The following is a 23,576-nucleotide window of genomic DNA, read 5'->3' on the forward strand; positions in this document are numbered from 1 at the left end:
ACTTCCTTGTCCTAGCGAAGACAAGGTTAAACCCAACAAGCCCTTCCAAACTTCCAAGAGCAATAACAAAACAATGAACTGCTAGTAGTTGATAAAGCAGAAGTGTCTGGCAGCGGGTAGTCGGTTGCGCTGTCGTTGCTATTACTTGTCATCGGTAACTAGCCAAAAAAAAGACAGATAAAAACTAAGAAGAAACCCTTTCAATAACAATCTCTTTAAGATAATCATGGGGTTGATAACAGAAGGTGTACAGAGGAGCATACGGATAAGTTCCGCCGCGTTATATCTGGTGCTGACGCTGGTATCGATACCGATATCGTTTAAGATTGGTGGGCTGCAGTGTGGGCTCTCCTTCACAGTTACGCTGTTCAATCTATACCTTATATCGACTACGCTGTCGGTGCTGGCAAGGCGAAGCTGTAACAGAGGATACGTGTTCGCCACAAGCATATTATATTACTCACAGCACTTGGTTATTGCACCATTGCTGTTTCTGTTTCTTTCCGGGTTCTCCAACGAAGAGTTCAACAGGTTTCTGTCGCCCGTGGGCTCTTATCAGGAGCTTGACCCAGATGGATCGTTCCTAGACCTGCTCAAGCACAGGATACTGATGGCCACCACCGCGGAAAATAGCAAGAACTGGACGCTGTACTACTACTACTTCAAGTTCATCGTACAGCCTTGGCAATGGCTGCTGTCGTACTCAACACCGTTCTTCACTCTGCTGGAGGGCTTCTTCACTATCCTGGCTATCCAGGCCATCGGCGAGACGAACAAATGGCTCTCCTACGAAATGAACTCTAACACTTGGATTATCACGTCTCTGCTGGTCTCAGGTGGGGTCATTACAGGGTCCCTGTACTACCTGTACAGGATATACGTGACTCCCATCTGGAAACTAACTATCCAGTCGGCATCCCTGTTGGGTTTCGTGTTATCGATCGTATTCTGTCTGGGCTTGTACGGGATAATAAGCAGAAAGGGTTCAGTGATAGAAAGCTCCTTGTTCTTTGCCTATATCGTACGTTGCATCTACGAGATATCTCCTAAATTAGCCACCAGAGCCACCGAGGAAATACTGGACCTGGTAAAGGACGTCTGGCAAACCCACCAAAGAAACCTGTTGAACAGAGATAACTTGCTAGCATACTACCATAATGTGGTCCTGAAGAACGCTGAGATGGTATGGGAATCCTTCATCCTTCCACGTTCCAGGTCCCTAAACGCCATGGAGAAGATAAGATTTTGGTTAGATGTCACCCCAGTATGGAAATTCTTTAAGAATTTCACAGTGAGTGTGCCATCGTCAATTGTCGAGCTGGTGTCGGTAACATACAAGATGGCTTCAGAATCTTTGTCCCCTGCTGTTATCGTTAATCTATGCTTTAGAATTCTAATTTTCTACTCCGCTACAAGAATTATTCCAGCATTACAAAGAAGCTCATATAAGGAGCAGAGGCAAAGTCGTCGCATCTTGAAATTACTTTACTGGTATAGTCCCTGCGTTTTGATTGCAATGTACACACACTTGATTCTACAATACTCTGGAGAACTAAAAAGAGAACTATGTCTATGGGGCTGTACTTCTAACTGGTTTGGTTCAAAGGATCAGCCAAGGATCGTTACGGATTCATGGAGTTTCTGGAACTGGTGTAACATTTTTTGGACTGTTTTAGTGTATGCTAATGAGCTGATTGGCACTCAAGCACCAAATGAACTGACATAAAGCGCTAATAGTATACTTGATAACCATATAGGCGATCAACTAGCATATTAATGTGGCCGAAATCAAAAACTCGTCTATGACCAAATAAAATGGATGAGGTGAATAATGATGAATTTATATAGCAACCTATGCTAAATGAAGCAAGTCATTGTCACATAAATGAACTTTATTAGGTAATGCATGTTGCCTCGGATTCTATTAGATTTAAGGAGGATCTTTGACAAATCTTATCTAGGAGTTGATTTGAAGTTGTATTACCAGCACTATTAATTCATTTGGAAGTTCGACATAGGCCAATTTTTCCATTTTATTACACCAGCATAGAAATTGGGGCATGAGCACCTTCTGTATTATCTGCCATCTTGGTCAACAAAGAGAGGTGTCTTCATATATAAAGTAGATCGAGACAGAATATTGACCGAGAAAGCCCTTATCGGAGCTCTTTTGGCAAGTTTGCATAGATTGTCTGGGTTCATATTTTATTGTCTATCGATTTTACATTCGTCATGGATTAAGCTTATGGTTTTCTTTTGACGAGTTATTTCATAGAGATACAAAACATTTAGCAGTAAGTTTTATGGTAATCCTATTACTTTTAGCGAGAATAAGTCCTCAAGCAAAGCACATTGCTACTAAGATAACATGCACTCTTTTGCAATTATAATTATGGATCAATATCCATTTGTAACTATACTTTTTAATCAAAAAGCATATTGAACAACTACTATACAATATGGTAGTACAGGCAATATACTAATTAGGAAACATACATATTTTAGTTAGATAAAGCAACAACTTGATCTTTAGTAATATTATGATGCAAAAATCCAAAACGACATAATACTTTTTGTAAAGTGAGGCTAATATTATAAAAAGTACCTGGAATCCAAAAAAAAAAAATACAGATGGTTGAACACAAATACAAATAAACTATAACAGCTGAATTTCTGAATTTCTTCGACAAGGTCATCTAATAGATTTGTATTGTATTTCAAGCATAAAAACACAAAAAAATTAAATGATTTCGCCCAGGATCGAACTGGGGACGTTCTGCGTGTTAAGCAGATGCCATAACCGACTAGACCACGAAACCATGTTAACTTGTTGAAAGTGACTTTAAGGCCTCCTACCTAGTAGGCTATATAATTATCACGTGATTGAATTAACGAACAATATTCTATAATTCCAATCTAAATAGACCAGATACAATAAGGGCGTTAAAATGTTATATTAATTATGCAATTTTGAATTAGAAGTTATTCAGATGCTAAATTTATGAACTAGTTACTTCATAATGCACTGATATAAGAGAGGTTTACTGATCAAAAACCCTCCAGCAAGAGAACGAATAAATTAATAAGTGCATAAAACATGATCTGGACACATTTAACATGATATGTGCTAGACCATTATAATAGTAATCAAAATGAGTAAATTAATTTAGACACAGGATCAAATGACATATAAATTACAAGGGAATGAATGGATTTTTGTAAAGTAAACGGTATAGACAGATTTTAATATTGAATATCTTAAATGGGAGAAATTTCGATTTCATGCAGGTAAAGCTTCTTCTTTTTTGCTCTGAATTTCCGTGTTTTGTTGGGGATTGTTAATCCTTTCTACCTCATTCTTTTCTTTTTGTCTATTATCGAATGCGGGTAGTCCTTCTGTAGTAGGCAGTTCTGGTAAACCATTTACTTCCTTATCTAGCTGATCTAATTCACGATCTAGTTCGTCCTCAAAAGTGTTAGTACCAACAACACTATTCGCCAAGGCATTATCGACCTCAGCTTGATACTCGATCTGATCCTGTACATCATCCATAAGCTTGTCAACATCTTTGAACTCAGCATTTAGTTTTTTTAATATTTCATTACCTGTCTGTAAGCCTGAGACGAACTCTTTTTCTACCATCTTGAACTCTAAGGTAGAAACCATGTTTTCAAGGTTTATTAGCTGATCTGAAGCTTGTTGAAGGAGGTGCTCTTGGTAATGTATCTTTTTGAGTAGAAATCGTACCTTGGTGTCTTTTTTGTAAGTCTTAGGATTATCATGTATGAGCTGTTTTAACCGGTCCTTCTCAATCGCTATAAGACGATCACTCTTCTTAGTATACTTGTGTATCTCATCCTTTGAACGTTTTAGTTGTAGTATGGCTTTATCCGTTTCTGTGATATGAACTTTGCTTGGTTTCTGGCCCATGTTTTTATGGCTGTTATATTGTTATTAGTAGTTATATGACTGAATCTTCAAACAAATAGCTCCAGTTTCTTTTTTATAATTAGTGGTTACTGTTATTTGTGTGGTAACGTAGTATTTACTTGGTTTTATTTCGTTAATCAGGTATCTGAAGTGCTAAGGATGTATGCAACATGAAAATATTTCGAATTTAGTGATAAAATTTAATGTTTTGGTCGAAGTGCATATCTTGAATAAGAGATGACTATTTAGTGTAGATGAATTTATAGAAGCTGATTGATTTTTTTCAGTTCAATTAATGCAGTATTGTTGCTAATGTATTAAATAAATGTCTATAAATATAATTTAGATGCTTAACTCCATAGTGTTTCCCATGTAACTTTTTTTCTTACGGCATCCGAGAAACCTTCCTTATATTTGATCCAGATCTTAACCTCTTCAGATTCATTATTAGTTGACTTATTTTGATCTGTTGTATTTTGTTGAATGGCAGTGTACTGTGATTTTAACATGTCAACCGTTTTATCATTATTAGCCTTTGAAAAGTTCTCAATACTAATCTTTTGTCTTTTGGAAGTTGTCTCTTCAACAGTAGACTTACCCTTGTTTGCTTCAACTTGATTCAAATGTCTCTTCCGTACTTTGATCTCTTCTTGCTTTGCGAGAATCAGATTTAAATTGGCTGCCCTTTTGGTGGTGACTTCGTTCTTCTTCATCTCATCGATAAGAACAACTTTATCAATTGGTGGTTCAATCATCAATACCCCTCTTGATGTGTAATGCTCTCCCCTAGTCTCCAGTAACTCTAACTGGAATAGGTCAATTAGATTGATTATGTTGTTGAGAACAGCCTGCTTTTTCTTTGCATCCTTTATCTTTGAGATATCAGAAGCAATCATAGAATCCAAATAAGGTAGAATTTCAAAACCGAGGTCTTTCTTATTCATATTACTGGCTAATAAAGGTGAGAACGTTGATAGCTTTTTCATGATAGATTCTGTAATGCTCTCCACAGCTTTCCGTGCCTCGCGTTGTTCATAATCTGCATTCTTTATACGTTGATCGTCTTTATTGCTTATATCTCCGAATTTTTGATGGAAAACCATTGGCACTATAGCACAGTATCTTAACAATTCACCGTTGTGCTCGAACATTGACTTAAACATCTGTTCATGGAAATATAACCAATCCGCCATCGCAGCAGGTTTCCGCAAACCACTATCAGAATACTTGACATGAGGAAATAAAGTATGACAACCTGTGACAACTCTATCATAGTTATCTACTTTCTCAATTTTACGTGCCAATCTAATAAATTGTCTTTTATTGTCCAAATGCGGATCTTTTCTAAATATCTGGTTGACAATTTTGAACCAAGACAACGAAATATCTTTTAGTCCCAAAGTATCTTCTGAAACATTGTCATTATTAGAAGTTTTATGATTTCCCTTTGATTGGAATTGTAAGTTATTCACACAGTTACGAATGTCACCTTCTGAGATATCAATTAGTTCATTAATTGTTTTCATTCCCAAGTTGATCCTTTCCTTCATACATATGTGTGTGAGCCGTTCCCTTACAGAATTATCAGATGGTTTTCTCAGAGTGATAATTTCGCACAAGGGTCTCAATTTCTCGAGTGCTGGGGCGTAGAGGTTATTACAAATGACAATGATTGGTCGCAGCAACAATTTTGGTCTGTATCTGTTTGATTTCCCGTTATTCTTGCCTCTTGCGTTTTTCTTCAGGACGTAATTATCAGTTGCTCTCTTATCTGCGTTTACAATATCGATCAGCACTTTCACAAACCCTGATTCCACACTACCATCGATCTCATCTGCTATCAGGCAGACGGGCTCCCCAGTGAAGCTGTGGTTGAATAGAGTGTTGTGAACTTTATCTCTTACCAAGGTACCAGCCCTTTCGTCACTTGCGTTGATCTCAGCAACAGAGAAACCAGCTTGCTTTGCCACTACGTGGGCCACGGATGTTTTACCGATTCCCGGTGGACCATTAAGCATCAGTATGCGCTTCATGGGCCGCTCGAAGGGGTCAAAGTTCTCTTGTTCTTTGCTCTGATCCGGCTGCGGCAATTGCTCTTTGAACACAGCAAAGTTCCACTGCCGCAGCCACTTTAGGATCCGTCTGTTGTTCTTCTCGTTCCCTACCAGATCCATGAACTTCTTGGGTCTCCACTTCTCCACCCATAAGGTACAATCCGGGCTGCGCTGGCCAGAGACTGTTTCTGCCGGCGCTGTTTCTCCGTTACTATCGTCACTGCGCGCCTCTATCCTATCTATCAAATGGGCAATGTTTATCCCGTACCCATCTTCCGCCTGCCACACTGCGCCATTGTACGTGGTAGTGGCACTTGCACTGGTAGTGGCTGTGGCATTGGCACTGGCCCGCTTCTCTAGCACCACCGAGCCGCCTTTGCACCCGTTGAACACCAGCTTCTCGCCTTCGTCGCCAAACAGCACACTCCCGCCGAACCCGCTGAAGTTAGGCGCACCGTCCATCTATTTATCCACCACCCTCTGTTAGCTCTCTTATTACTGTACCAATCCTCTTGGCAACACCAGTTCCTTGGGGAGGGGGGGAAGTGGGAAATATTCTTGTAGGAACACCTTGAGCGATAGAGATATACGAGTCAAACTAAATAACCGCCCAACGCCAGGAGAGACGCTCTCACTTGCCCATGGCCCACACCCGTAATCTCTTGGAAAAGCTAGAAACCAAGGCGGTCCCAGAAACCAGGTGACGCGTAAATTTGTATATTTATATACGTACGCATGTGACATACGTATATAAATATATATCTTTACGCGTACCATCATTATTAACGGATAACCACATGATACATCATTTAATACAAAACCATGTGATCTCTCCACACGTATAATACGATATGGTTTGTTGGTCTGCAAGTTACTGTCATTTGGGTGGGGGGGAGGAGGGCCGGGGGGGGCTACGGCCTTTTCTTCGGGTGCTGATGCCCAAATCTTTGTCTCTTAGCAAAGCCCTTCCCTACCCAGAAAGTCCCTCTTCCTCTGTGTGCTTTACGCACTAACAAAAGTGAAAAATTCAATGTTTTGCAAATTGTTTCACAAAACGTTCAATTGGATTTCAATATTTCTAAACTTGATCCAATCTTTTGATCTTCCTACAGACTACACTGAAACAAGTACAACTGCAAGTGCACTGAAACAAGTTCATATACAACAAACACACAAAATGGTTAGTGAAGCGGAGTTTTTGGCGTCTTACCCACAGAAGTGTCCGGCTGGTTCTCTTCCAGGCACTCCCGGCAACACTGACGAGGCCCAGGAAGGTGCTTTGAAGCAATTGCGCAGCGAGTTGGAAGCCGCTGGCTTCAAGGAGAGGCTAGACGACTCCACGTTGCTGCGTTTCCTGCGTGCGCGTAAGTTCGATGTCGCTTTGGCGAAGGAGATGTTCGAGAACTGCGAGAAATGGCGCAAAGAGTACGGTACCAACACCATCATGCAGGACTTCCACTACGACGAGAAGCCTCTGGTTGCGAAGTACTACCCGCAATACTACCACAAGACCGACAAGGACGGCCGCCCAGTGTACTTCGAGGAGCTGGGTGCTGTGAACTTGACCGAGATGGAGAAGATCACCACCCAGGAACGTATGTTGAAGAACTTGGTGTGGGAGTACGAGTCCGTGGTCAACTACAGACTGCCTGCTTGCTCCAGGGCCGCTGGCTACTTGGTCGAGACGTCTTGCACAGTCATGGACTTGAAAGGTATCTCCATCTCCAGCGCATACAGCGTCTTGAGCTACGTCAGAGAGGCCTCATACATCAGTCAGAACTACTACCCAGAACGTATGGGTAAGTTCTACTTGATTAACGCCCCATTCGGTTTCTCCACCGCGTTCAGACTGTTCAAGCCTTTCCTAGACCCAGTCACCGTCTCAAAGATCTTCATCTTGGGCTCCTCTTACCAAAGCGAACTGCTGAAACAGATCCCAGCAGAAAACTTGCCATCCAAGTTCGGTGGTAAATCAGAAGTAGACGAAGCCGCTGGTGGCCTGTACTTGTCCGACATCGGCCCATGGAGAGACGCCAAGTACATCGGCCCTGAAGGTGAAGCCCCAGAGATGTTTTCCATGAAATAAACTTGAAATCTTTACCAAAAAGAGAATAGAAAAGGAAAAAGGAAAAGAAAGAGACAAAGATTGCTATGCTGACTCCTTTTGAGTATCAAAAATCTTTCCCTCTTTCTTTAATTTAATCATGCATTTTTAGTGTATCTACAACGCAAAATTTTTCTTTTATGTTATACCCATTTTTTTTATTTCTAACTGTATTGTTAGTCCTTGTCGTGCAAGCTCTTTCTCGAGGCTATGCTTAAATCCCATAGACTGGAGATGTGTTTTCATAAACAAGCACTGATGACTTTCATATATATAGATTAATTTTTCCCCCTTTAACTTTAAAAATTATAAAAATGATACAATAATACCACTATCAGTGTTTGTCTATCGTTCGCTAATTGCATCAAAAGAATAATAGTTTTAAGTTCCAATGGTTATGTACATAAATAATTATAAGATAAACCCAAAACACAAACTAAAATAAAAAAAGATAAATTAAAAAATTTTAACTAAGGATGCAATATGTATATATTTTAGGTACAAGTCTCTTTCTTTTCATATACAGCAATATTGACTGCATTTTCTCATTTTTTTGTTCTAACCGGTAGATCAAAACTCCAAAGATTGTAATGTATTCCTCACACTCTCCTGTTCTCTTGCCAATTCCTGAGCATAGTTAGAGTTTAGTGTAGGACCTTCATTAGAGTATGTATTGCTTTCAAAGTTTTGAGCAGACGGTTTCGCATTCTTTCCGTTACGTGTATAGTTCCAGTATTCGTTATTCAAGTAGTTATTGAACTCGGAGTCATTGGAGAAAAGATTACTGAAGTTCCCAGCTTGTCCACCGAATGATAGCAAACTCTGGGTATCCATATCGTTGGTGTTTGGCAAATCGCCCATTTCCACACCAAAATTGTAATTGTAATCAGTTGAACGATTTTTCTTGACGTTAGGTCTGGTCAATGGCACAGTACAAACTTGTAAGTTTTCCAGAACACCTTCTACCAAACAACCTTTTTGTCTGAAATGTAACAACAGGTGGTTCCACAACGTATTCCTTGAAAGAGATCTTGGATTACCTAAAATAATCAAACCGTATTTTGCACGGGTGAGACCAACATTTAGACGACGTGGGTCTCTCAGGAAACCAATCATTTGCTGTTCATTAGCACGCACACAGGAAAGAATAATGAAATCCTTTTCCCGACCTTGGAATGCATCCACTGATGCAACTTCCACGTTAGAATACAACTCCTTGTCCAACGCACCGTTCATTTGCATGTATTGCAAGACATAAGCACGCTGACCTTCATATGGTGTAATCACACCAATTTGTTCGGGCTTAACACCGTCACGGAAGAGTCTTGTTATAATTCTCTCACAGTTCATGGCTTCTGTTCTATTCAAATATGATGTACCGTTTGCAGACATTTCTTCAGAACCATAATTGGCCCAGAACATCATTGGTATACCATTAATAGGCCATGGGAAAGTACTGTTGGCCAAAGTTCTTTGCTCCTCCGTAACACCATTCTGCAAACTACCCTCATAGAACATGTTACTTGGGAATTCACTTAAAAAAGGATTCATACGATATTGAACCTCTAATCTAATTGGAATATGCCCCAAGGAGATCAAACGTTCGAAAAGAGATTGCTTTAAACCAGCATCACTAGCTTTTCTTTCCAAAATAACTGGACCTAATTGTTGGTGATCACCAACTAAGATAACTTGCTTAGCACCCTTAACAATAGGTATCAGACATTCAGGTTCAGATGCTTGAGTACTCTCATCAATAAGAACAGTTCTGAATTTCATATCTAAACGTCTATCGCCTGCACCAACACATGTGCAACAGACAACATCCGCCTGTTCCAAGATGCTCTTTTCTGTCTTCTTGACTAAGCTAATAAACCTCTTTGTATCACGGGCAGAGAGTTCACCGGCTTCTTCCTTCAATTTCAAAAGTTTCTTCAATACACCTTTAGCACCTTTGGCAACCAAATTATGAAGAGCTAGAGATGAAACAGAACTTTCTACATCTTCTCTGCTCTTGGCTGTAACCCTGACGACTTTCAAACCTAAATCTCTTAGCTTTGCAGCAAGATGATCGACAGCAATGTTAGAAGGTGCACAAACCAGTATTCTATCCTTGCGAATTTTTGATAGATGATACACAATAGAGGCTGATGTAACAGTTTTACCTGTACCTGGTGGACCTTGGATCAGGGACAGTGGTCTCTGTAAGACGTGCTCTACAGCTTTAGATTGAGAAGCATTTAGCTTAGTGTAGCCTGGTAGAGAAAGCTCCTTTGGCATAGGCACGTCAAAGTGTAAATCCACAACTTGATGGCCCAGAATCTTATAGTAAAGATAACCTGAAATGGATTTTTTGTCCACTGCAAAGTTTTTTAGGGCAGTTTGCATTCTGTCATATGATGTAGCTTTCCATATAAACTCGGCAGTAAATCCAGTGGTTAGGTGAGTTGGTGGAGGTGTCTTACTAGGCCTTAACTCTAGAGTAAACATATCTTTGAAACTGTTTGGTAAACGGACAATAAAACCGGTTCCTTTCCAATCTTCACCTTGAATACCAGAATAGCTCAAAATCATCTCATCACCTACTGCGACTTTCAATTCACTTGATTCAAATGTAGATAGTGCAAAGGATGCCAAGTGCCTATTATTCAGAGCTAGAGACCATTCGACACTGATATGTTCTAATGCTTGGGACTCCTTCAACTGCTTATCGTAATCGGCCTCCAGCTTGATCAAGGGCCCGTAGGATCTCTGATATTCGTAAGCGTCCTGGTATCTCAGCAGCAGAGGCGGTATATCCTCCTCTTCACCTATACCCGCCAGTATGTCGTCCTGAACCTTCTTGGATTCGTCTTGCACGTCGTCCATGGTAGCGTATTTGTCTGATCTCCATTTGTTCTCCAGCTTGCTGATCTGGCTGGGCGTAATCAGCTTCGCCTTCAGTTTGATCTCCTCATCCGACGCAGGTTCAGCGACCCACGACAAGAACTGCTTCTCCTCTATCAACGGCTGCCACTGATCGGTGTCCCAGTTGGGATTCTTGCTCTGCGCACAGGGGATTCTGCACAGCAACACCACGACGGCCTCGCTCTTGGCTGAGACGAAGCCCAACACGAATACGTTCTTGCAACCACAGTTGTAACACTCCAACACCGTATCGCCCAGGTCAGACTCCGGGTGCAAGGACACCGAGTGGTGGTGGGACAGAATCAAGTGGTTTATGATGTGCGAGTTCACAGTCCCGTTCTTCGAGTTGCAAAACCACTTGCTGCACGAGTTACACTTGATAACACTCGTTGGCGCATCAATACCACAGTACGCACACGCATGGCCCTCCGCCTGTCTCTCCACTGGCTCCACTTGCAAGTTGCCTTGCACCTCCTGCATAAACTCTAGCTCCTCCGCATCTTCCAAGTCCGCTAAGATGGCTAACTCTGGATCGTTCGATTCCGCTGGAAAGTTCATAGCCACAGTGCTAGATGTACTGCTCTAGTCTGAATCCTTTTGTTTACAATTCTTTTGTGCATCTTGTACTCATAACCAAGTCTTAAAACGTTAGAGCAATACATAGCAAGAGAGGCCCCATCGGCTTCGATGGAAAAAAAATTCAGCAGTGATCGCATAAAAATAAATTTTTTTTTTCCATGTCTCGTCACCACCCGTTCCCAACACAGCGGTAATAGACCCAATCACCAATTCCAACTCCAGTTCCATCTAAAGTTATAACCCCAGCTGGGCGTCTCCAGGATAGAACCACTTTATAAAAGACACTGAAGTTTGAAAACAGTATCTAAACAGATTTAGCTTCGATTACCATACAAGAAACATTCCGATGTAGTGTAACGGCTATCACATCACGCTCTCACCGTGGAGACCGGGGTTCGACTCCCCGCTTCGGAGTATTATTTTTTTTGTTTCTTTTGTCAAATTTGATTTTTTTGTTGAAAAATTCTGACTGCCAAACAGGAAACACTTTCCTTTCATTTGGCAATTGTTTTAGAGACAGAGTCACTTTGGTATCGAAGATAAGAAGATACACGAGAGATAAGGATACCAGAGGGAGTCACACTTATAAGAAGAAGTCAATTCGTCAATTCATCAATTCATCAATGAGTCCTTCTCTGGCAGTTCATAGAAAAAGTATATAAACTACTCATCCTCCCCCTACTCGTAAACTCTTTGTAAGATTGCAAGCGACACAAACCCCAAACTGTAAACAAATGTCGCTAGTACTCAAGAGGTTCAACTCTACCGCTCTTAAGAAAACTGCTCTGCATGACCTCCATGTGAGCCTCGGAGGCACCATGGTGGAGTTCGCTGGCTACTCGATGCCTGTGCTGTACAAGGGCCAGACGCACATTGAGTCGCACCTGTGGACCAGGCAGAACGCCGGGCTGTTCGATGTCTCGCACATGCTGCAGAGCAGGCTGACGGGTGCCGAGGCCACCAAGCTGCTGCACAGCGTGACACCCACTGACTTCGCCAACTTGCCCCAGGGTACGGGGTCTCTGTCCGTGCTTCTAAATGAGCACGGTGGTGTTGTGGACGACACCATCATCACGAAGGAGCAGGACAACCAGTACTACATAGTCACCAACGCGGGCTGTGTGGACAGGGACACCGAGTTTCTCAAGGGCGAGGTCTCAAAGCTCGATTGCTCCTGGGACATCATCCAAGGCAGGTCTCTGCTGGCGTTGCAAGGCCCCAAGGCGCAGCAAGTGCTGGAGAGGCTGGTGACTAGGGACTCCAAGTTGAACGAGCTCTACTTCGGCGAGAGGAAGGAGTTCACGCTGGATGACGCCACGGCCACCAGGATCGGCGTTGCCAGAGGTGGCTACACCGGTGAGGACGGGTTCGAAATCAGTGTGGAGAACGGCAAGGCCAACGAGTTCGCGCAGAAGCTGCTGGACAACGAGCTCACGAAGCCAATCGGTCTTGCCGCCAGAGACTCCTTGAGACTGGAGGCCGGTATGTGTCTGTATGGCCACGAGCTGACCGAGTCCATCACCCCAGTTGAAGCGGGCCTCGCCTGGGTTATCTCCAAGAGCAGACGTGACGCTGGCTCCGAGGACCAGTTCAACGGTTACTCCAAGATCATCGACCAGTTGAAGAACAAGACCCACGAGATCATCAGAATCGCATACAAGTATAAGGGCAAGGGGCCCGCCGCCAGACCTGGCGCCAAGATATTCCTCGAGGACGGCGAAACACAGATCGGTGAAGTCACTTCGGGTAGTGCAGCTCCATCCTTGAACAACATCAACATCGGGCAAGGCTACGTGAAGAGAGCACATAACAAGAAGGGCAAGACCGTCCTGATCCAGGTGAGGAACAAGTTCTACCCGGCAGAGTTGGCTAAAATGCCACTAGTACAAACGCACTACCACAAGGCATAGTTATTCGCAGTTTTGTATATTCTAGCTTCACTAAGTAACAATACCAATTATTACTATTTATATATCGTTTACTTCTTATAATCAAGTTGCGGGATCAGCTAAATTCACTATTTGTCACAAGGTGGGAGACGGATCAGATCGGCAAACCTTGATCGCACATGTCCCACTGTTTCATAATACACTCACCAAGACTGCAATCCGATAGCAAGTGGGTGAGAGGGACCTGTGGCAAATGTTAGCACACGCTAGGCAACTTGATTAATATTGGGAACGATATCAAAGTTCTACAAAGTTGGCACAAATGTCTGCATGCCCTTTCCAAAGTCATTTTGAAGCCTAGAAGCCTTTGATAAAGCACCTTCTTGATTTTTTTTGATTTTTTTCTTTTAAAAAGTTTCAAGACGAACAGATCAGGATAATAAGGAAAATTAGAGGTATAGCAACAAAGAAACCACGTGTATTATTATTGGAGTTGGGCTTCAGCTTGGGATTTTGGACCAGATATACAAAGTTATCGAACACCTTCTGCATAATATTTTGGAGGACAAAGATACGCCCCTCTGGATGCCGTTATCAGGTCTCTTGCTCAAGTTATAATATAAGAAAAGCAGCGACTCGTGTGGACGACTACTATAGCACCGAGAGTTTATATACAATTACATCATGCCCTCACATGATGGTACCAGGGCCAAAACCAAATTGCGCTCCAAATCGCGCTCGCAAACGCATGAGTATGAAACGGAGCCCTTCGTTCATGGCTCGTTAGAGGATGAAGAGACGGTCAAGAATTTGAAAGATCTGAACATATCTAATAAGCAGAAACTGTCGCCTGTGATGCATGGACGTAAGGCTAGTACTTACTTGAGGATTTTCCAAGATGACGACGAGCCTGTCATAAATAATGAGAAAGCTGGACGACACAGAGGAAGTAGGCACCACCACAAGCGTTTGTCGGGGACTCTAGACGAATCCGATGGCAATATACCCAATATATATAGGAATATCGAAGGAAAACAGCGGCGGAACTCAAAAAACTATGGAGGTCATAGCCCCATGGGCAGAAGGAATTCAGCTTACAATCAACAGAGAAAACCAACTAAGGAATCACTACAGAACCTCGCTTTATCGAACAGGACGTCTCCACAATCACCACCAAGCAATAGAAATAAGATTGCACTGGACAACGGTAAAGGCACCAGGTATTCCTACAGGAGATCTTCTTCCAGTAGTAAAGAGAGACCACATGAAATACCTAAGCATGCATCAAGAGATTGGAGTAACTTTAACGTCAATATAGCTACAACAAGAGTAGGAAATATTCATAACTATGCTCAAATGGACTCTTCCCCTGGAAGTAAAATGCTGTCTAGTGGTAATGATCAAGATTTACCCTTGACAGATGACCTGATGTTAAAGCCTGTGTCTTCTGCGACCTATTATCCTCATAAGTCTAAAGAAAAGAAGAAGTTGTCTGATGAATTTACATCCAACAAACACAATAGAACTGACAGACAAAGTGATGAATTTGGAAATAAAGGTAACGAGAAGAATCAATCCACTAACACAGAAGAGAAATTGGAGTACGATATTTCGCCTAATTCAGATATCATTGACATAGTAGCACCAATATCGAGCGATTCTTTTGACAACCAATTACTAGAAAATATTCCAAAGGTAAAACATAGCCCTGTGGATATAGAACAGAATAATGTTGTCACAGATGAAAGTGACATTGAAGATGAAGATAATGACAGAGAGTATCCTTTAGCTGTTGAATTGAAACCTTTTACCAATAACGTAGGTGGACATACCGCTATTTTCAGGTTTTCTAAACGGGCAGTTTGTAAGGCGTTAGTGAACAGGGAGAACAAATTCTATGAGAATATCGAAATCAACCACCAAGAATTGTTGCCCTTCATGCCAAGATATATCGGTGTTTTAAATGTTAGACAGCACTTCTACTCACATGACGATGAAATGATAAACAATATATCAAAAGAGAATGAGAAAATTAATGATGATGATGAACAGATAAAAACTACACCTATCAAGCAGAAAATTCCCTCTAATGATTCCGAGCAGATAGGATCCGCATTGACTCATATTCATTCCTTTCCTATTGAGCGCCAACAAAGGTCTATTAGCTGTAAGGATTACATGTCTTCTCAACAACAATTGCCAGAAGTGGTGTTGAACGATAATAGACACATAATACCAGATTCTCTTTGGGGACGGTACTCACATTCACCAAATTCGCTGCCAGACAACTCTCCTAGCTCATATCTTTCATCTCATTCTTTTGATGAGAAAAAATTTGAACGAGCTCTAGAGAACAGAGATAGGGAAGGCGAACGTGATGCTGGATACACTGTTATTAATACTGAACTGAAAAATTCAGTTCTTGAAGAGGTGTTTGCACCAATCTGTTACAGAAGACATCAAAAACAAAGAAGTCAAATCCAATTCAAAATTCCTCCTGGACATAGCCCCAGCAACTCGCTACAAGAGAGCAGATTCCCACATGATAATAGTAGGCGTGATTCTGATACCGTTGTTGGTTCCGTCAGAAATAGTCAAATTGACCAACCATTACTACAGAAATCTGTGAAGGACTCTATCTCTAACTGCTTAGAGTCATCTCACTCAGTAATGGACTTGAAACAGTTCAAAAGGAAAGAAGAAATTAAAGAAGGCCTTCAAGGTAATACAAACGAACAACCAAATCCAAATCTCACATCACAAACTATGGCTCTATCCAATTCAGTTTCTTCTTGTGGGACCAGTAAAAGTAAAATAGACTGCGAGGATGACATGGATGTCTTTTTAATGGACGAGGACAATGAAACTCTAGATCATCATAATAGAAAACCTCAGCAAAATCAACTAGCTGAATATAGGTCTGCGTCAAGAGAGTCCGTACCAACGGAGGATCAAGAGCATACTATTGTATCGCAATTTATTCTGCTGGAGGATCTTACCCGTAACCTATCCAAGCCATGTGCCTTAGATTTGAAAATGGGTACACGCCAGTATGGTGTGGATGCTAAAAGAACTAAGCAACAATCTCAAAGAGCTAAGTGCCATAAAACCACTTCACGTAAATTGGGTGTCAGAATCTGTGGTATCAAGGTTTGGGATCAAGATTACTACATCAAAAGAGATAAGTACTTTGGCAGGAGAGTTAGAGCCGGATGGCAATTTGCAAGACTTCTGGCGAGATTCTTATATGATGGTAAGCACAAAGGGAGTGTAATTAGACAAATTCCACGATTGTTGAAACAATTGGAAACGTTGAATAATGAGGTGAATGAATTAAAAGGTTATAGACTTTATGGTGCCTCCTTATTACTTATGTATGATGGACGTGCAAAAGAAACTTCAATCGACAATACAAGTGATTTAACCAAAATGCTCACTAGTGTAGGTAAAGCTAAGGTCAATCTAATAGATTTCGCAAGATGTGTTACCAAAGAAGATATGGTTGCCGGCCTTTCCACTTTCAAAATCCCCCCTAAGAACCCAAAACTTGAAGATAAGGGATTCCTACGTGGTGTGAAGAGTTTGAAATTCTATCTGCAGTTAATATGGAATTATCTAACAAACGATGCTAAAATTCCAGAAGAAGAAGAAGATATGATAGAATGGATGAACTCCAATCTAGATTCTGTCCTAAGCCCATGGGACTGGCTTGACTCGTTTGCAGACGAAGAGGAGAACGAATTTAATGATCCTACAAGTGAGCTCAGGAAGAAATGGAGGAAATATGAATTAATATTTGATGCGGAACCTCGCTATAATAATTTAGATCCTGAGATAAGTGACTAGGCTTTGTTCACAAGTTATTGCATGCATTATTACTTTAATATTCATCAATCAATTAATTTTAATTATTAATATAACTAAGTCATAGTAATAGATTTTTTTTGTAACGGAAAGTATACCATGCGAATAGTTTATAAATTAGAATAGTTACAACAGTATTCTGTAGGAATATAATTTATACCATACTCTAAAATATGTATGATACTTACAGAACAGTAGTATAGCAGAAAAAACACCAAATACTCAGACACGAGTTATTGGAATTGAAGCCAGTAACTAGATCATACATACACAACAAAATAACAATTGCTATTACTATGTTAAAGTTACAGTGGTGTTTAAAATAATGACTAGCAATTTGAAACGCAATATTTGCAAATTATATATATATCAGTGAGACCACAACATTATGAATAAGCAGGAGATTAGCACCGCAGATAAAGACTTTATAGAACAGAGAGATGTTCTTTTGCAAGAGGTCAACGAGTTAGTTGCATCAATTCTAAATGGTCTCAACGATCTAAACATATCATTAGAGAGCAGTATATCAGTGGGGAAAGAGTTTGAGAAAGTTAGTACTTTGTGGAAGAGTTTTTATGACGGACTAGAAAGTGTCGATAATGAACATAGTGATAGCGGCGAAGATTGATGTAAAAAGCGCGTTAAATAAATAGAAGTGCAACAGAGGAATGCTTATTTTGTATTTTGTATGAAGAGCCACATTATAGGCAAATCCATTGTCATATGCTAGCATCTGAAGACATACAATTTTTCAGTATCAGAAAGTTATGATATTGCAAGATTAAAAACCACCGGATAATTACCAAAATTGAATGCCATACCTGAGATTTAGTTAATAAAAAGACTGGGCTATTTTTGGGTATCCAAACCAATTAAGAATCATAAAATAGTTCGAGATGGCGGCCTATAAGTCAAAGTGCGTATCAGCAACGTTAAAGTTTGATGAGCCAATATTAGGAGAAACCTCTGGATATACTATCTCCGTAGTTTTTTGGATAAACCTGCCTTATAGACAACTTTAGAAGAGTCTACATTATACAGTGTTCTGTTAGCTTTGGCAATCAAGTTCTTCAAGGAGCTCACCCTCTTTAATGATTTCACCCTCTTTATACTTGACCGATCTTTTGTCAAGCTAAATTGTACTACTACATCACTCTCCGTAACTGATCTTTTAGATATCCTATTTTGGGTCAATTGACCTGTCACAGGATTAGTGTTAGTAATTACAGTATAGCTTCTCCCGAACATTTTTCCTGGAGCACTGTTGACTTGGAAATGTAAACTATTTAGCTTACAGTCCAATTGTATAACAATAGTTATACGCAAGGGATATCTTATTTGCTTGCGTATTTTACTTCATATGTATGCTTTTCAGCCGGGCGCGCTTATTATCAAGTCCGAATATACTAAGATTTATGAAAACTGCCTGGAATGAAGGCCAATGATAGCTGTCAATACATAGCTCTTAGAATAGAAACAAGCGTGAGGTGATACATTTTAAGAAGATCAAATTCTATCTTTCATACACTGATTTTACCTTTGTAGGAAAGCAAAGTATAAGATGTTGGTTTCTTTCCTTCGAAGTTTATTATTAGCCTAGCTGCCACAGCCATGACAACGTTACTCGAAAAAAAAATAAGATGTAATTAACAAAGGCTAATAAATACAGGAACGTGCCATCTTCATGGCCACAAACTCTATTAAATAATAATGAAAATAGCCAATGAATGACGTACCAGAAGTCGGATTCTACAAACACTTTGCATCGACCAGGGATATACGAATCTAAACCATTTAGAAAAGTTAAATCTTGGTTAGATCAAGTATAATACAGATATAGAATAGAACTACAGCAGTAAGTGCCCATGATTTTGATGATAAGTCTATGTGCAATACACCTACACATTATCCCGCACACCTTCCTATTGTCAAACTTAAGGTACAAAGCTATGGTGATTTAAGATACAAGTTTGATATACTAATATGAGACTGCCGTCTAATCTTAGTGTCTACTCAGAATGGGAATTGACCTTCTTCATGAACTAGCTGAAATGGGTGAGAATCTTCTTGTATAGGGTTCTCATCTACAAATCATGATGATTTCTGAACAAAGGTACTGGCGGGGGCAATGTTAGGGTAATTGTTACGTACACCAAAATACGATAGTTTATCCCTCCCCCCACCCAAGTCCTAATCCCCATATGATAACAAAAGCTAAGAATACGACCTACAAATCAAATGTAACGTGATACCTATGAGAGCTCACATAGATTAGAGGTACTGCTTGCAGCACGAAGAAACAGACAGGAAACTTTGTAGTTGAGGGTTTTTTTGAACTGATTGATAGCTGGAGAATTCTCAGGTAATATACAGCCTGTTGCGACTGGCCTCCCCATTCCTCAGGGTCCCTTTAAGATGGTTGTGTTTAGTTTATCACTTACCGTATTGCTAAAAGGAAAAGTTGCAACACCAGCGAAATTTTATATCCGTTCTTAATTTGCTAGGTGGGATTGTCTCCGAATCACTGCCATCCCATCACAACAAAAAAACAAAACAATGATGACAATAGGAAATCATGATGTTGGGACACTATCACTGCGTGAGTTAATATACCTATTTCGTTAAATGCCACTGTGCCTGGACTTCAGTACTGATCATATTATGACCTTTTGTTCACAGTTTTTTTTTTCAATAAGAACTTAGTCTCAGACAAAGAAGTGAACATATATAAACTTGTGTGATGAAACTGGCCAATATTCAACATCGAATTTGTTACTTTGCGTTAAATAAGAAAGACTGGCAGTAAACACAGAATAATATATATTATAGTTAAGTTTTTTACTTGCGAGGTAATCATAAAACAATGGGTCTTCCATCGATATCTGAAAATAAACATCTGAAAACGAATGGTACTGTCCACAGGATACTGTGCTATACGCTTGCAACCATTTTAGGTAACTATGCAAGACAAGGTTTGGAGTATTTGACCAATTACGAACCTTCTTATGTTAGGCCTACCACGGTGTTATGGGCTAACTGTGGTGGTTGTATTATGATGGGTCTATGCCAGGATTTACGGGAGTTATTCTTTTATGCAAACGAGTATCATGTGTTATTCTTGAGCATAACCACTGGGTTTTGCGGTTCTTTTTCTTCATTCTCAACTATGATTATTGAAATGTTCACTTACTCGGCCAGTCTAACCAACGAAAATATCGCCACAGGTAGTCGATTACCAAATAGAGCTTACGGTATCATGGAATTCCTTTCTGTTATGATTGTACACCTTGGTGTATCCTTATCAGGTTTACTACTGGGTAGGAAACTAGGTAAAGAAGTCCTAATCCCATACTTCATTTCCAGACCAACTAAGACAGAGGTTTCATTAACGGATAATGAACCTACTGAACCATCAGATAATAGCGGAGAAGTTATTGAAAAGACTGATTCATATGTTGAACCAGAATACTATACACCTAGATGGTGCGTCTATATCCTATTTGGTTTAGATCTATTTTTGACTTACATGTCAATTCCTATCTTGGTTATGATCATTATTTTGACAGCTTTTTACGGAAACTATTCAAGAGGTGTGTGGACACTGCCTGTACTATTTGGTATCCCTGGATCATTTTTAAGATACTACCTTTCCAAATGGTTCAATAACAGGAAGTCCTTGAGCATGTTCCCAGTTGGTACATTCATTGCTAACATCTCTGCTACCTTAATACTTTCTATCCTCATTATGGTACAAAGAGGACAAAAAAATAGTCAAACACATGAAAGAATTATCAACAATAAGAATACCTGTCATATTGTCCAGGCTTTGGGAAGCGGCTTCTGTGGTAGTTTGAGCACTGTATCCACATTTATCAACGAAGCCCACCAGAAGGACATCAGCTATATTCTTAGATATTATTTCATTACCATTTTTTGTGCCTACTGCTTGTGCGTAATCACATTGGGATCTTACTCCTGGACTCGTGGCTTGACACTACCGGTTTGTTAAGCTATGGGTCGACTTAATTGATGTTTGGAGGTACCATTATGTTATCCGAGGAGATACTATTCATAAATAGGAAACCTAATGCTCGTTCAGATGATTATATTAGGGATAACCTTATCATCAATATTTTCCTTTCAATGTGATTTTGAAAAGTTAGCTATTAAACGGAAACAATAGCTTTAACTAATTTGTGCTGTCAAATCAACAACTATGAAAAATAAAAGAACAAATACTATGATCAAATGATAGAGCTTAGTGTTCTATAGTAGTGATATTTTTTTGCCATGTTGAAATCGGATCAACAATGTTTAAAATACAACTGTGTAATGCGTTCTGTATATTATACTAATTATGAAATAGTTGATATCATTCTCTTTTTTAGTATTACCACTTTTATATGCTTGTCGTTATTTAATGAGATCCATACTTAACATACAGTCATTAATTTTGTTCTGTATCTTCACATTTTCAACATGTAATGACGAAAGCAATTTTGTAAACCTCAATTTTAGTCTTTTTGTTTGTTCCAGCGTCAATGCTAGTTTATCAGATGATATTTTCGATCCAGACAAAAGATAAACTAAGCTAAGGTACTGAAATACCATGAGATTATCCTCTACAATCTTGCGCTCAGATTCTTCACATAATATTTTGCAAAGAAATCTTTCAATCTTTTCTTTCAAGTCACAGCTTTCTGTTATAGGATCATTTATCAATAGATTACATGATAGTACTGCCTTCAGCAAATGTATGTCATCGAGATCATTTTCATTTTCTATATCATCAATAATATGTTCCAACATATCAATGAAGAAGCTTTTATCCTTCTTGCTATTGCCAGCAAAGTTAATACCACTGTTAACCAAAAGAATCAAGCCCTTTAAGAGAACGTCCTCAATATCATTCTTGATAGGATTGGCCTCGCTTTCATAATATTTGATGATATTAGTGAATATGCTTTTCAATGAGCATTCATCAAAAAAATTCAGCGACGAAGGAAATTGGACTATCAGTTTAACGAAAGCTGAAATATTTTTGTCATGATGATCTATTATTGCGCTGTAAGCATTTACCGATGATGATAGTTGCGGATATTTTCTACCAATTTCAGCTATTTCTTCCTTGAAATCAATGTGATTGAGATCAATAATATTAAATTTAATAACATTTGCTATTGTAAACACCATATTATCTCCAATCTTGGAATCTCCATCGACTAGACAAGTTACCAGATCACTCAGTAGCATTTGGCTGAGTGGTTTAAAGACAGTATCAGTCTTGAATGAAAATTTATCCAAGGTATTAATCAAGTTATCAGAGTAGTTTTGTATGATGAAGTCTTTCAAGTCACTATCAGTGAACATATTAATAAGTAGTTTAATTATTGCTAATACAAATGATTCAGCTGATGTTTCCACAGTAACCGCTTTTAGAGGTAGTAAAAGCTCATCTACATCATCTTGATACTGTAGCGCATGCCCTTGCTTTCGCATAGCTTTAAACTTATTACCATCGACCTGTTTACTGTCTGAATCCAGAGAATCATATAAAGATACTTGCCTGTGAACTACTGTAGCATTTCCTAAATTCCTATTCATGGGTAGCTCAGATTTTGTTGCTGATAGTTTCGTATTTTGTAAACTTGATATGCTGACCTGTTGGCCTTCATATAGACTATCGATATCCTCCAGGGCGTTTGTTCTCTTTCTATCATCATCTGATTTTATTTGGTCTAGATAGTCAGATATATCCTGTATGGACGTCTCGAATTCAAGATTATTATCTGAAGCTGGCCCCCCATCAAAATTTTCTCCATCTAACACATTATTAGACTGGTTAATCTCAATCTTCTTTCTGTAAGTAGTTTTCCTTTTCTTTCTCTTTGGTAGCTCAATATTATTGAATAAATCGTCAAATGAATCGCCTTGAAGGTCTAACTTGTTATCGCTTCGCTGACCAGCAACGTTAGAAAACACCTTGGCTTGCTTGTTAGAAGCACTGCTTATGCTGCTCTCAGATTTTGGTTCCATACTTAAATCTGACCTTACTGGAGTCATCTCATCATCGCTAAATTCAATATCATGACTCGTATCATAGTCATAGGAATGCGCCCTTCTCCCATACACTTTCATGGCGCACAAAGTAGACACGGTTATCTAATTGAATAAAGACTTCGACCTGGTTCCTTGATCAATTGCTTAGATTTTTCATTCTTATAAATTTACAGCAAACACTCAAGCTT

The 23,576-nt window shown here is 39.8% G+C and overlaps 11 protein-coding genes and 2 non-coding genes across 13 annotated transcripts; 7 read left to right on the forward strand and 6 right to left on the reverse strand.

Annotated features, from left to right (window-relative positions):
* Positions 1–226: 226 nt before the first annotated feature.
* On the forward strand, positions 227–1,726 carry ICE2 (Ice2p; the record flags this gene model as incomplete). Its single annotated transcript, XM_445599.1, has 1 exon — positions 227–1,726. One exon carries the CDS (start codon positions 227–229, stop codon positions 1,724–1,726), a length of 1,500 nt encoding a protein of 499 aa, XP_445599.1.
* A 1,019-nt stretch (positions 1,727–2,745) lies between these two features.
* On the reverse strand, positions 2,746–2,819 carry tV(AAC)2. The gene has a single exon. It is a non-coding gene; the product is annotated as a tRNA-Val (tRNA).
* A 461-nt stretch (positions 2,820–3,280) lies between these two features.
* On the reverse strand, positions 3,281–3,931 carry VPS20 (ESCRT-III subunit protein VPS20; the record flags this gene model as incomplete). Its single annotated transcript, XM_445600.1, has 1 exon — positions 3,281–3,931. The coding sequence occupies one exon, from the start codon at positions 3,929–3,931 to the stop codon at positions 3,281–3,283; it is 651 nt and encodes a 216-aa protein (XP_445600.1).
* Positions 3,932–4,281: 350 nt separating this feature from the next.
* On the reverse strand, positions 4,282–6,447 carry CTF18 (Ctf18p; the record flags this gene model as incomplete). Its single annotated transcript, XM_445601.1, has 1 exon — positions 4,282–6,447. The coding sequence occupies one exon, from the start codon at positions 6,445–6,447 to the stop codon at positions 4,282–4,284; it is 2,166 nt and encodes a 721-aa protein (XP_445601.1).
* Positions 6,448–7,162: 715 nt separating this feature from the next.
* On the forward strand, positions 7,163–8,071 carry SEC14 (phosphatidylinositol/phosphatidylcholine transfer protein SEC14; the record flags this gene model as incomplete). Its single annotated transcript, XM_445602.2, has 1 exon — positions 7,163–8,071. One exon carries the CDS (start codon positions 7,163–7,165, stop codon positions 8,069–8,071), a length of 909 nt encoding a protein of 302 aa, XP_445602.2.
* Positions 8,072–8,659: 588 nt separating this feature from the next.
* On the reverse strand, positions 8,660–11,554 carry NAM7 (ATP-dependent RNA helicase NAM7; the record flags this gene model as incomplete). The annotated part of the gene is made up of 1 exon (XM_445603.1): positions 8,660–11,554. One exon carries the CDS (start codon positions 11,552–11,554, stop codon positions 8,660–8,662), a length of 2,895 nt encoding a protein of 964 aa, XP_445603.1.
* A 363-nt stretch (positions 11,555–11,917) lies between these two features.
* Positions 11,918–11,989, forward strand: tE(CUC)1. Its single transcript has one exon. It is a non-coding gene; the product is annotated as a tRNA-Glu (tRNA).
* Positions 11,990–12,309: 320 nt separating this feature from the next.
* On the forward strand, positions 12,310–13,485 carry GCV1 (glycine decarboxylase subunit T; the record flags this gene model as incomplete). The annotated part of the gene is made up of 1 exon (XM_445604.1): positions 12,310–13,485. One exon carries the CDS (start codon positions 12,310–12,312, stop codon positions 13,483–13,485), a length of 1,176 nt encoding a protein of 391 aa, XP_445604.1.
* A 663-nt stretch (positions 13,486–14,148) lies between these two features.
* On the forward strand, positions 14,149–17,310 carry KCS1 (inositol polyphosphate kinase KCS1; the record flags this gene model as incomplete). Its single annotated transcript, XM_445605.1, has 1 exon — positions 14,149–17,310. The coding sequence occupies one exon, from the start codon at positions 14,149–14,151 to the stop codon at positions 17,308–17,310; it is 3,162 nt and encodes a 1,053-aa protein (XP_445605.1).
* Positions 17,311–17,716: 406 nt separating this feature from the next.
* Positions 17,717–17,956, forward strand: DAD1 (Dad1p; the record flags this gene model as incomplete). The annotated part of the gene is made up of 1 exon (XM_002999484.1): positions 17,717–17,956. The coding sequence occupies one exon, from the start codon at positions 17,717–17,719 to the stop codon at positions 17,954–17,956; it is 240 nt and encodes a 79-aa protein (XP_002999530.1).
* A 347-nt stretch (positions 17,957–18,303) lies between these two features.
* On the reverse strand, positions 18,304–18,576 carry HED1 (Hed1p; the record flags this gene model as incomplete). The annotated part of the gene is made up of 1 exon (XM_445606.1): positions 18,304–18,576. One exon carries the CDS (start codon positions 18,574–18,576, stop codon positions 18,304–18,306), a length of 273 nt encoding a protein of 90 aa, XP_445606.1.
* Positions 18,577–20,191: 1,615 nt separating this feature from the next.
* Positions 20,192–21,337, forward strand: GVI51_D04389 (FluC/FEX family fluoride channel; the record flags this gene model as incomplete). The annotated part of the gene is made up of 1 exon (XM_445607.1): positions 20,192–21,337. The coding sequence occupies one exon, from the start codon at positions 20,192–20,194 to the stop codon at positions 21,335–21,337; it is 1,146 nt and encodes a 381-aa protein (XP_445607.1).
* A 404-nt stretch (positions 21,338–21,741) lies between these two features.
* On the reverse strand, positions 21,742–23,466 carry RAD61 (Rad61p; the record flags this gene model as incomplete). Its single annotated transcript, XM_445608.1, has 1 exon — positions 21,742–23,466. One exon carries the CDS (start codon positions 23,464–23,466, stop codon positions 21,742–21,744), a length of 1,725 nt encoding a protein of 574 aa, XP_445608.1.
* Between the last annotated feature and the right edge of the window lie 110 nt (positions 23,467–23,576).

This window comes from Nakaseomyces glabratus, chromosome D (genome assembly GCF_010111755.1).
Source record: "Nakaseomyces glabratus chromosome D, complete sequence".
Classification (NCBI taxonomy): domain Eukaryota; kingdom Fungi; phylum Ascomycota; class Saccharomycetes; order Saccharomycetales; family Saccharomycetaceae; genus Nakaseomyces; species Nakaseomyces glabratus.